General features: G+C 46.6%; 1 protein-coding gene across 1 annotated transcript; it reads right to left on the bottom strand.

The window, feature by feature from the left end:
* Positions 1–8,299: 8,299 nt before the first annotated feature.
* On the bottom strand, positions 8,300–11,113 carry LOC126541600 (uncharacterized). The gene is made up of 3 exons (XM_050188433.3): positions 10,776–11,113; positions 9,042–9,409; positions 8,300–8,447 (listed from the first exon to the last, which is right to left on the bottom strand). Coding segments are annotated over exons 1-3 (378 nt in total). The 5' UTR covers positions 10,785–11,113; the 3' UTR covers positions 8,300–8,446.
* Positions 11,114–13,048: the final 1,935 nt, after the last annotated feature.

The raw sequence follows: 13,048 nt of genomic DNA, 5'->3' as shown, positions 1-13,048 counted from the left end.
AACGGGAAAAAGAAAGAGAAGAACGCGAGTTAAGAAAAATGCAACTTGAACTTGAAAGCAAACGTTTGGAGTTGTCTCAAGGAAGTGAAGGCGCTCTGGGACGATCAAGTGAGGCAGAATCGTACCGCATGGACAGGCTATTAAAGCCATTTGAGGTCGGGACCGACATAGGCTTGTTCCTAAGCAATTTTGAAAGGACTTGCGAAAAGATGAACTTCGGCCCGAATACATGGCCACAGCGGTTGCTGTCTATGTTGCCGTGTGAGGCGGCGGAAGTAATCGCCAGACTGAGTGCACAGGATGCATATGATTATGCAAAAGTTAAGGCTAGTCTCCTGAAGAAATACCGCCTTTCAGCCGAAGCTTTTCGGCAAAGGTTTAGGAGCACAGGCAAGAAAGATAGCGAGGGATATCCGGAGTTTGCATATAGCTTAAAGGCCAACCTAGTCGAGTGGCTTAAAAGCGCGGAAGCGTACGACAGCAGAGACATGATCATTGAATGCATGTGTCTAGAACAGTTTTACAAAACCATCCCCCAAGCTGTGAAACTGTGGGTGCAAGACAGAGGTAATGTAAACACTGTGGAAAGGGCGGCTGAATTAGCCGAAGAGTACGCAACCCGTAGAAAGTTGAACGCCTAGGAGGGAAACTGGGACGGTCGAAATGGACCGCGGAAACCATTTCCGTTCAAAAAGGGTGCGCAGACTAGACGATCGGAGCCTGTAGACATGGCGGAAAAGCCCGCAGAAAAGAGCGAGGAGAAACTTAACGGAGAAACCGCACAAAAAGAACAGAAAAGAAAATTCGAATCTTTTCGACCAATGCGCTGTTACAAATGCCACAAACTGGGACATATAGCTGTAAACTGCGAGAAGTCTAGCGTAGTTTTCTCCAATGTGGAGGAAAAGGATGAGAATATGGAACTTTTAAGTCCATATCTTCACGACCTGCAAGTTAATGGAAAACCATGCCGAGTGCTAAGAGACAGTGCCGCCACGATGGACATTGTCCATCCGTCTTACGTGACGGTAGATGACTTCACCGGAGAAGTAGCTTGGATAAAACAGGTTGTAGAAGAACGCAGCGTGTGTCTGCCCATGGCCAAAGTCAAAATCAATGGACCATTCGGGGAGCTAGAGACTGAGGCTGCAGTTTCCAAATTTTTGTCACTGCAATATCCTTACATCTTTTCGAATCGTTCGAATCGGTTACTGTGTGACAAAGGGCTCAAACTGGGAGAGGGCATAGTACAGGCATTGACCCGAGGCCAAGCTCGTAAGATCGCGGCGCTTTCGGGGGAAAATGCACACGCTCCTCCAGCGGAAGCAGAGAAGGGGATAACTTCAATACCCGAATCCGAGCTAGGCCCGAGGGACAAAAGAACAGTTGAGGAGAGCCTGCCTGCTGACCAGCTCAATGAGAGCGTAGCACTTGAGTGTCAAAGTTCTAGCCTGCAGGAAGAGCAAGCTGACGCACTCACAAGCGAGACAGGGTCGTTATTATCACCGGCCTCAAAGAACTTTGATCAGCTCTTACGTGTGGATAAAGAGTCACTGGCAGCTGAGCAAAAGAATGATGAGAGCTTAGCTAAATTACATGACACAGCTAAAGAAGGCATTGCTAGGCGCAATATGACGATACATGAGAGAGGAGGTTTGTTGTATCGGCACTACAGAGATCGAAAGGGTAGGATTTTAGATCAGTTAGTCGTACCTACTAAGTATAGGGAGGACCTTTTGAGTCTCTGTCATGGAAATGGGTGGTCCGGCCACCTAGGCATAAACAAATCAAAGGAAAGATTGCTTATGGAATACTACTGGCCTGGCTGTTTCAAAGACGTAGAAAACTTTGTAAGATCATGCGACGCCTGCGAGCGTTCGGGTAAACCAGGAGAGACATGGAAAGCTCCACTGAAGGTAGTGCCCTTAATAACAGAGCCTTTCAGGCGACTTGTAATAGACACGGTAGGGCCTCTTCCAAAAACAAAATCGGGCTACAGGTACTTGTTTACCATGCTGTGTCCAGCTACCAAGTTTCCAGAAGCAATCCCTTTGAGAGAGCTCAGTTCCACCGAAGTAGTAGACGCGCTTTTAACAGTGTTTGCACGAGTTGGGTTTCCAGCCGAAATTCAGGCAGATCAAGGGTCAGTATTCACGAGCGCACTGACTTCCACATTCTTGCAAAAGTGCGGGGTAAAGTTAATACACAGTTCTGTCTATCACCCTCAGTCAAACAGTGTAGAGAGGTGGCATTCGGTGCTTAAGCGAGTTTTGCGTGCGCTCTGTTACGAGCATAAGGAGGACTGGGAGAACTGTCTGCCGGCAACTTTGTTTGCTTTGCGACCGGTTCCACATGAAGCGACAGGGTTCTCACCAGCAGAACTAGTGTATGGGAGGACACTCCGTTCTCCACTGAGAATGTTAAGAGAGATGTGGGAGGAAAGAGGTGAGAGTCCAACAGTGGTTGAATACGTGCTAAATTTACTGGAACGGCTAAGCGCAACCCAAGAACTAGTCGGAAAGAACATGGGAGTAGCTCAAAAGAACGCCAAATTCTATTACGACAAGAATGCGAGGCTTCGTACGTTTAACGCCAGAGACCAGGTAATGATCCTCAAACCTTCAAGAAAGAACAAGCTTGAAGTTCACTGGGACGGGCACGTTAAAGTGTTGCACAAACTGTCAGACACTAACTATGCTTTGAGAATACCCGGTCGCAGGAAGGAAGTGAGGATATATCACTGTAATTTGATGAAGCCGTATGTAGAGCGGAGCGGAGTCGTTAACTATACCATCAAAGAGCCGGATGGCATTGGTACCAAGTTTAAGGAGTATAGGGCGACCTCCAACTCTGAAATCGGTCTAGAAGAAGTAGTCGAGCACTCGGTAAGCTCGCACGCTCTAAGACCCGAGCAGCTAGATGAGCTAAAAGAGGTGTTAGGGTAATATCTCGACAGATTCAGCGATCGGCCGGGTAGAACCGAACTGATAACGCATGAAATTGAGCTGACATCAACCGAACCAGTAAGATCAAAGCCTTACAGGGTGTCTCCAAGACAGAGAGAGATTATGGAGGCAGAGATACAGCGCATGCTAGAGTTGGGAGTTATTGAGCCCGCTGAGAGTGACTACACGTCACCGCTAATACTGGTAGAAACCCCTAACAAGGACCCTCGTCCGTGTGTTGACTACAGGAAGTTAAATGCCATCACTAGGGATCAGCTGTACCCGATACCCAACATTGAGGAACGAATTGAAAGAGTTAGCGCTGCTAAATACATTTCAACTATAGATCTCGTGCGGGGGTACTGGCAAGTTCCCCTTTCAGAAAGTGCCAGCCGCTATGCCGCATTCATCTCGCCTGTAGGCACTTTTCGCCCTCTCGCACTCAGCTTCGGGCTGAAGAACGCGCCGTTTAGCTTCTCTAAGTTAATGGATATTGTCCTAAAAGACTTGTAGGAGTTCGCCTTGCCCTATCTTGATGATGTGGCAATTTTTTCGGACAGCTGGGAACAACACGTATCGCACCTCAAACAGGTGTTCTCACGGTTGAGGGAAGCCGGCTTGACGATGAAAGCGGAAAAGTGTAGGTTTGGTTGTTCGCAGGTTACTTATCTGGGCCATGTTGTCGGTCAGGGCATGAGACGGCCGGCGGAGCTGAAAATAGCTACGATTGGAGGATTTTCTCAGCCGCGCACGAAAACGGACCTTCGTTCATTTTTGGGACTTGTGGGGTACTATCAACGGTACATTCCGAATTACTCGCAAATGGCAAGTCCATTAACAGACGCCCTCCGAAAGGGAGCACCGAGTAACGTACACTGGGATAAGGACAAAGAGAACGCTTTCCAAAGTTTGAAAACGCTATTGGTTTCTGGCCCTGTGCTTCGCGCGCCAGACTACACAAAGGAATTCATAGTTCAATGCGACGCAAGCGACAGAGGTATGGGCGTGGTACTTAGTCAGGTAGGCGACGATAACGAGGAGCATCCTATCCTCTATGCCAGCCGTAAACTAAGTGTAAGAGAGGAAGCCTACAGCGCTTCAGAGAAGGAATGTGCTTGTTTAGTTTGGGCCGCACAGAAGTTGTCGTGTTACTTGTACGGAGCGAAGTTCATCTTCGAGACCGACCACTGTCCTTTGACGTGGCTCAATCAAATGTCACACAAGAATGGCCACTTGCTCCGATGGAGCCTCACTCTCCAAGAGTACAACTTCTCCGTTAGATATAAGAAGGGAAAGTTGCATAGCAATGCGGATGGTTTGAGCAGGCTAATTTGAATTCTGCGTTTGAGGGTCCCGCCTAAATTTTAGGATTACTAGTGCTAATTTTATTAAGCGAAGAAGATCCCCTCTCATTTAGCAGGATTCCCTCCATGATTGCTGAATTCGTCAACAGGAATTTGCTTCAGAAATTGACATAGCGAAGTGCAGCATTTTTTTTGTTTCTGCACTTCTGTTTTTTTTTTTTTTTTGAAGCCTAGCGAGTCTAAAGTGAGAGCCAATGCACGTCATCTCGGCGCAGAGCCGTGTTGTGGGGTTTATTTTGCAGTTGCCTGTCCTTGTTGGATGTTTTGGGGCGGTGACATCAATACACAAGTGGTCGCTGCGAGCCAAGACATCAATCCCCCCCTGACCACCTGCCGTTCTCTTCCTGCCTAGCGGTTGTCAGCGCTAGACAGTCGAGATTTTTCGGGCCAAGGAGGCGCTGTTAAGAATGGCGAGCTGCAAGGAAAAATTGCCACCCAATTACGACTGGGGGACAAGGCGCGCATCCCCCACTCTCCGTCGCTGCAGCAAGACTGCGTTCGAAGAAGCGGGCTTTGTGCTGAAAACCGCCCCCATCCACGAGCCCCATCTCCGTTGTGACGAAACGGGTTCGACTGACGAACTATTGTACCCGAGGTTCCCGGCGCGAACCTGATTTCGCTACGCATGAGCAAGCCGCGGCGGGACAACGAGCTACTCAGGATGTCTCCGAGCTTCCCGGAACGACTCGCCTCTGTCGTCGGCTTCACTCCTTCGCACCTGTGTGTTTGCGCGTGTGTGTGCGTCACCTTGTCGCAGGAGGCGGCTAGTTTTGGCGATGACGAAACGAACATTCGCTGCCTTGTATCGCCGAAGGACCGAGCGTTTAAAAACGGCTGTTGGGCGGAGGCTCGACACACTTCTCTCGTGCAGTCAGGTTGGACTGACACACTTTCTGTTGAGCAGTCATGTTGGACTGACACTCTTTTTCTTAAGCAGTCATGTTAGACTGATTTAATTTTCTGTAAATAAACCCATTTTCCTCGTTCTCGATGAGAAGCAGTTCTTCCCTTCATCAACGTCCTCAGCGTGTTTAAGTTGGACGACGGCATGGGCCAGCTACCTTCGAATTCATGCCGGACTCCAATCTTGGCAACGGATCTCGAGCGATGGGACTGAGCCCCCAATCCTGACAGTACGCAGTTTGTGACGTCTCGGCAATGACGTGCGCGTGTGTCAAGGGCGACCTCGCGCAATTGTGTAACAAAGTGACATTTCTGGAATATCTTTTGCAATTTTTCTGCAAGTTCTCTGAGACAATCGCCTAAGCTCCACGCAACTAGAGCATTCAGTTAAATACATCCAAAGCGTGTGAAGTCTGCGAAGGCTATAGATACATGCGAGACCAATGGTGCTATTGGAACGCTGTATTCCATCAGAGCAGCCGAATGCTCTAACCGGAAGACCACGATCACACGCATGCTTCTCTTGTGTCAAAGTCGCTCTTTGAAATGGCTGGTTCTGTGCGTTACGTGCCCGCTTCTCGTATTATTCTGGTATGCATTTTTATACAATCACAACATTTTTAACGTACTCGTTGCAACTCACTTTTCTTTATTTTTCTTCGGGGTTCTCTACACGTTATCGTTTTAATCACATAGAGCGTAATACAATCATTTAACTATGTAGTAGACACTTAACAAATTGGTGCTTCTTGCCAACACGTCTGAATCATATGTAATCGCATATTACAGTATACAACAGTGCACAATTTTACATTTGTAATGCACTGCTTAAAAATCGCATGCGTTTTCTATTGTTCACAAGTTTTTCTTTTTTTCTCGTGTGTTTGTTTCTATTTTGCCAGAACGATATAAAAACATTTGCATTTGATATCAACAACGCCGTCGTACACGGGCCTTTACCGGGGAACGAAAACAGCTGCGCTGTGAAATTCCGGCAGGACCCACCTTGAACACATCTCACGATGACAGTGGAGGTTAATGCGATTAGCATTCAACCAATGTGGCGAGAAACCGTTGTGCTGAACACACCTTTATGTATCATATGAAGCAGGGGAAGTAGGCTAAGAATGCTAATCGGATAAATATACCCTTACGCCCCAACGACACAAAGCTACCACAGACCACAGCGTCTACACCTTCGGACGCCACAAGAAAGCTTCACTGGCCGTAGCTTCCCATCCGCCGCCAGTTCTGTCCCACTGACATGATAGTATAGGGGTGCAGCATATCACACTTCGAAAGAACTGCGGCGCGATTGCATAGGCATCTTCTTGAGGCGTGAAACTCTAATTTTCATTGGGATCTATAGGAACGTGCGTTCTCGCTTTTATCAGTCCGACATGCTCCCGTGGAGAGCGCTCGCAGCAAGTCGACAGCGGTTAGAATGAAAAGATACCCCCCCGAAATGGGGGGCCATAGCTTGAAAATGCTATCGCAGCGAAATATTGTTCTCGCAAGGAACCGATACACAACGTTCGTAGTGTGTGTACTCCACATGTCAATTAGATGGCTCTCGTTGAGACAATAAGGGCATGTGGCACGTCGCTTGGCCTCTGTGAGGGCACATGCTCGCAAAGGCATGGGTGCGCCCGCCAGCTTCCATTTGGCCAAGAAGAAAGACTGAAGTGGGCGAATAAAAGTTAACCTTACGCCATTGTATGTCACGTCACAATACTCTCTGCATACATCTCGCTTCACCATTATTCTTTCACCAAACATCAAACATCGCCGTAGTCCTCGTGGCATCACTGCGTCAACGTCCCACAGTGTCTTGATATTTTTTCAGCGGGAAGCAGTGAAGTGCGTAAATAAAAGAACAAGCACGAAGGCTTTAGCGAAAGAAGGACAAACTCGAGCACCTGTGTTAGTCCTTTTTTCTCTAAAGCCTTCGTGCTTATGCTTTTCTTGCCGCAAAAATTACGTCACGAAGTTAGACCACTTTGCCAACATCAATATAGTTATCCAAATCCCACAGTGTGCATTTGCGTGATTCGTTGCTTGTGTCTTGTCACAGTTTGTGAGCGGTGTAGTGCCCAAAGAAACATTGCGTGAGATTACACCTTGCATAGAACAGTACAATGCAGACAACTGTACCCAACACATTTTGCCTTTTACGACTTATTTAACTGCATCTCGTAAGCTTCAATTAACATATATTTCAACGATGGCGTTGCATCCGCATAACGTATTTAGTACTTCGCACGGCTAACTAATGTAACCGCTGAAGTTCAGGGGAAGTTTTCTAGCAGATACTGAAGGTAAGAATCACGATGGAATATTTCTTAAGCGCAGTGCCAAGTGGCTTCGCTGTACTAAGTTCAGTGAGCCCGACTGAATGCTGAAGCATGTTGCAATGGAGGCCAGTTTGTGATGTAGGGAGTGAGTGTTCCTACTACAGCATATTAAAACGCTTCATGCAAGCATACACCCAACGTGAGAGCAGTATCCATAAGTTTGTACATGTCTGCGCTTGATTTTATGCTTCTCTTGTTTATAAGGTCCTTCTTTGCTCTTTATTCTCGCACTTTAATCCCACCATCCATCCACTTATATTTGTCGTGGTACGCCGGGAGAAGTAGCACTTGTCCGAATTTCTTGTGGTAATGAATCCACTCCATGTGGATGTAAAATCATAATGTGAATGTGCTTTATATAAATGCCTCACTTTCGCGACATATGCAGGATGCATTGCAGCGATGATCGGAACAATTTTAGGCTCTGCAAACATGCTTTCGGCTAGGGCCAGGATGAGTTGAATGCAAGAAAATTTCTTGACCCGAGTTTTTCTTATGGTGCCCAAGGTACTATAACAATGTAGAGTGTAACGGGTCTCTTGATGAGATAACAGAATGGTCTGTCATTTAGAGTGAATATTAGTTTACCTCTTCTGGAAAGCAGGCCCTGCCAGTTCAATAATATCAGTATTGAATCGAAGAAAGACGAGATACATAACTGTTCATACACACAACGCAGAGGGAGGCTAAAGGTTGTAACATAAAAAATTAATATAATAATAATCAAGATGAGTGGACTTTGTTTTTATGTTTTTATTTTTCGCCATTTAGGGGCCATGTAACAATCACAACAGGAACGAAAGTATTTTTTTTTTGACGTTGAGTTCTGTCTGCCATTCCGGAAGGGGTCCTTGTTGCTCTTGCGTCGGCTAGACTTTCTTCTGCATGGAATAAAGACGATGCATACAATGAGCAGGAGTTGTTCACAGTGATAAATAACATTGCTATGTTGCAAAAAGAAAGAAAAGTAAGATTGTCAAGCTTTCTGGTTACCGTGGCTTTACGTAGGATGAAATAAGTTTGCCTCATTTCGTAAAGCCAGCCATTACGAGAAGAACCGGGAAATGTCGAAAATATTTTGTAGCGAAAAATGCTCATTAGCTTTTAATCATCAGCGCCACGGGCTAAGTTGCTGTTTTTGGCTTTGTACGCACATAAAAGTGTAAGATCAGTTAATTTGTTCCTTTATGTACCCGAATAATCTATTTAAATAATCCGAGAGATAACTAAACATTGAGTGACCTACAACAATAAATATAACACGGCCTAGTATAGAACAATCACTGCAATAGAACTAAATGTTTCAGATTTCTGCCATGATAGGCGCCTTGAGTTCCTAATGATTTCAGCTTTTTACAGTTTTTATAGTTTGCGTTATACCAATTTATTATAATTGTCATTGTGGTGACGGGATATGTACTCAGAATAATGAAGGCAAAAGGAGGGCTCAGTGAACCTAAGTTAGCGGTTCTTACCACTTCTTCAGGACAGGAGCGTAGCCGTAGGGGCTCAGGCCATAGCCGTAGGGGCTCAGGCCATAGCCGTAGCCGACGCCGTACGGCGCGACTCCGTACACGTAGCGCAGTTTCAACGGGTGTGCGTCGACTCTGTGGCTGTAGCTGACGCCGGTGGTGCGGTAACCGAACGGGGTGGCGACGTTGTGGACAGTGGGAGTGACCGGCACCACACTGTGGACAGCACCTTGCACGGCTGCTACGGGGGTACCGTGCACCGTCGTCGTGACCGCAGGAACGTAGGGGTATCCAGCGCCCACCGGCACGCCGTACGTGGGGACGTGCCCGGCTAGGGCACTGCCCAGCAGAGCGGCGAACAGGCACAGGACCTGCGGGAAATTGTGTCTCACTACTTAATCACTGCTTATTACGCACCTTTCCACTGTTGGCGTTCTACCCGCCGCGGTTGCTTAGTGCCTATTGTGTAGGACTGCTAAGCACGGAGTCGCGGAATCGAATCCGGGCCACGGCTTCCGCATCTCAATGGGGGCGAAATACGAAAACACCCGTGTACTTAGATTAAGGCGCACGTTGAAGAACCTCAGGTGGTCCAAATTTCCGGAGTTCCCCCACTAAGACGTGCCTCATAATCAGATTGTGGTTTAATCATAATGAGAGCTAGCGAGCTAACAGCTGAGAGAACGGACAAATGGTGATGCAACGCGTACGGGCGCTGGCAATCACTTCCAGTTTAATTCGCAAGAAAAACATGTTTACGGGACAGGCGTTCACAGATAGATGCGGCTGCTTCAAGAGGAAGTTATGCGTTTCAATGATCAGGAACAGGATAAAACAAATAATCACTTGTTTGAAAGTAAGCGCTGGCGTTTGCCGTCCCTTTGTATGTGTGCTCTTTGCAATGTTTCTTATCAATACGACGAGTAGAAGCAAAGAGTAAACATGAAAGTGAGCAGTGGTGCCGTACTCAAGGCACATTATAAAAAACAGTCTGCCTAAAAACGGTTGTAGTTTCCAGATATATCGCCTCTAACGAGGTATGAAAAATAAATGAGCCATGTGCGCAATTTGTCCAATATAGTTCTTCCGGCGGTCAACAGCTGCAGTTAGTGACTATACGGGAAAGCCGCAATACTTTGGCACTGAGCACTGTTTCCAGTGCTTCCAAATGTGTCTGTGGGCTGGAAGTTCACTAGGTTAGGGGACTTCATCAGGGGGAGATGAAGTAGTACGCTAGTGGGTTCGAAGAGAGCCAGCTTTTTTGTCATCACACGAAAGCTGGTCGACTTATAGCAGACATATATAAGGAGTCTGTAGGTATGAATGGTTTAGCAGTTATCTCTTGTCTCTATTGTGTATGGTAATCTCTCGCTGAGTACTAATCTCTACCTCCTCTACCATCCTCTTCTACTAGGTTATGGGAATTCGTCAGGGGGAGATAAAGTAGTACGCTAGTAGGTTTGAAGAGCCCACTAGTGAGCTTGCGAGCTACAGGGGACGGCAATACTACTGTGTTGAGCCTGGTGTCAGCCGAGATGAAATATATTAATAACGCAGTTTCGTATTGATAGGTGATTCTACTGCGCACATCTTTTTCAAGCCAAGGGAGTAGTACAGAATGAGAATTTCAACACAGTGATAAGGCGTAACCTGGAATGAGGAGGCTACTGAGAACCTTAAGGTTCTCATGTTTAGTTTTCAAGCTGACAGTAAATAATGTAACCACAAGGTACTTACGGCGTTCATGGTGGATTCGTTCCTACGTTGCTGTTAAGAGCTCGAAGTGATGCCTGAACTCGGAGGCTCGGTTCCTTTTTATACTCAGTACTCGTGATGCTGGCAAGCTGCGCTTCGTCCACATTTTCTTGTTTTTTTTTTTTGAGTCGCATGAGTTTGTGGGGAAGGGGAAGATACTTATGTTCTCGCATCCTCATTCTATTTATGTTTACTTTAAAGCATCTACATAAATCATTCTTGTTAACAGAGGTCTCCCTCGCTTTCATTAACGAATAGGAACTCGAGACTTTGAGTTTGTCTCACAAGGTACACATGCGTTGTGCATTGCTCCCTCACCCTCGTGCGTCGTTTTTTCGGTCAGCGCAAGAAAACAGGTATATTTTGAGAGGGCCTAGGCAGCTTTCCGAGCGTTTCGTCTAAATATATGCTGTATACACGTGATAAGGAAGGCTAAAACTGGAAACGTTCGAGTTCCTTGCTCAAGAGCTTGCATCGTTCGTTCCCACACGAGGGGGCCCAGCATCCTCTCACCTTGAACTTTCGTTCGGGGGGCGCTATCTCTTCAATCGCCTGGTCAGTGCTCGCCGTATGCTTGGTGACATCTGCCTTCTTGTCGCCGTAGCGGGCCGTGTGCGGCCGCGCTGTCGACACACTTTCAGCGACAGATGCAATATATCAATAGCCTTGCTAAGAAACCTACATGGGTATTTATACATGTTGTGCTACATTATGCATGCTAATACATCACGGCATGCGCAGTCCATGTCCAATAATCGTGACCCTCCGCGTATTAGCCGCGGATTTAGCCTGGTGGGGTTGCACGGTCTGCTTATCCCTATCAATCGTGAAGCACCACCAAGGAGGGTCATGAGTCGCGTAAACCGCATGGCCAACGCCCGCGTCGCCGCCCTGACAATATTTTATAGGCAGCGCACAAGGTTAAATATGCTGTTCGTTCATACACACCACGATTGAGAGCGCTGCAATCGAGGCACGCAAGAGAAAAGGTAGCGGAATTTTATTTGATCGTGTGTAGGTGGATTTTCTCGAGAAGCAGAAAAATATGTTTAGGTAACAACTAGAAAGTATAAAAATTGCTCAATAAGATATTTTCTAGTATGTTCTACTAGCTTCTCAAGGGAAGGCTTGCCATAAGGTAATACCTGTGACGTTGATAAATAATTTTGACTATTCATACGCGCAATGGCAAGCCGCGCTGCTCAGCACGAACATGAAAGACCAACTCTGGGCAGTACAGCGAGCGAAGGAAGCCGCCAAGAGGCAAGAACTCTTGGCCGTAACCTTGGTGGGTGCCCCAGCCCACTAACTCGCCGGACGCGAATCGTTCTGATTCGAAATGAAGTTTTGTCACTCACTCATTTATGAGAATCATCATGATACAAAATACAGCCCCATTTTCTCTGTACTATAGCCAACAAATTGCATATTCCCGTCCGCCTGGAGTGCTTCGGCAAATTTTGAAATCTTGGGTGAGGTTGTTTGGGACAGCCTATATAAACGAAGTGGATTCTGCAGAAGCAGGTCCACCCAACCACTCTATCTGATGTCCTATATATATATATATATATATATATATATATATATATATATATATATATATATATATATATATATATATATATATATATATATATATATATATATATATATATATATATATATATATATATTAAATTTAAGAAATACCCGCTCGCAGGGGTGTCTGCGTCAGCCGGTGTTTCGCGTGTTGTGACATCACGTACCCGAGCACACAAGGGTTGGACACTCCTGCGCGTAGCCATGCGCGGCTTAGCCGTGTCTGGGAAAAGGGCGATTCGGGGGGTTACGCCAGTGCCGGGTGTATGGACCTTTAAGGCCCCACGGAGGAAGCAACACATTTCTTCGGCCCCTGCTTCATATAGACGGCACCTCCAGACGGACCCACCTGGAGGAAATCGGCAGTCGCCTTTTCCTGTCTCCACCTTCAATCTTTTTGCTTTCTCTCTCACTCTTTCTTCTTTCCTGTCTTCTTATCACTTCTTCTGACTTCCAAATTTCTGGGCGACAAGGGTTAACCTTTTGTGGGTAGCCAACTTTGGGTACACCATGTTTGTTTATAGCAGTAACGTACAGCTGGCGCTTGCAGGACGTGCTTTACTCATTTTGTGGCGTCACCTTGTTGGGCTCTATCGTGGATGGCTTGCGTTGCTGGCGGACACTAAACACTCTTTATGGACTATTCCTTTCGGAGACTCCAAGAACGCCTTCACAAA

This window comes from Dermacentor andersoni, chromosome 3 (assembly GCF_023375885.2).
Source record: "Dermacentor andersoni chromosome 3, qqDerAnde1_hic_scaffold, whole genome shotgun sequence".
Lineage (NCBI taxonomy): Eukaryota > Metazoa > Arthropoda > Arachnida > Ixodida > Ixodidae > Dermacentor > Dermacentor andersoni.
Note: the sequence above shows the minus strand (reverse complement) of the source record. Positions and strands in the feature narration are given on the sequence as shown.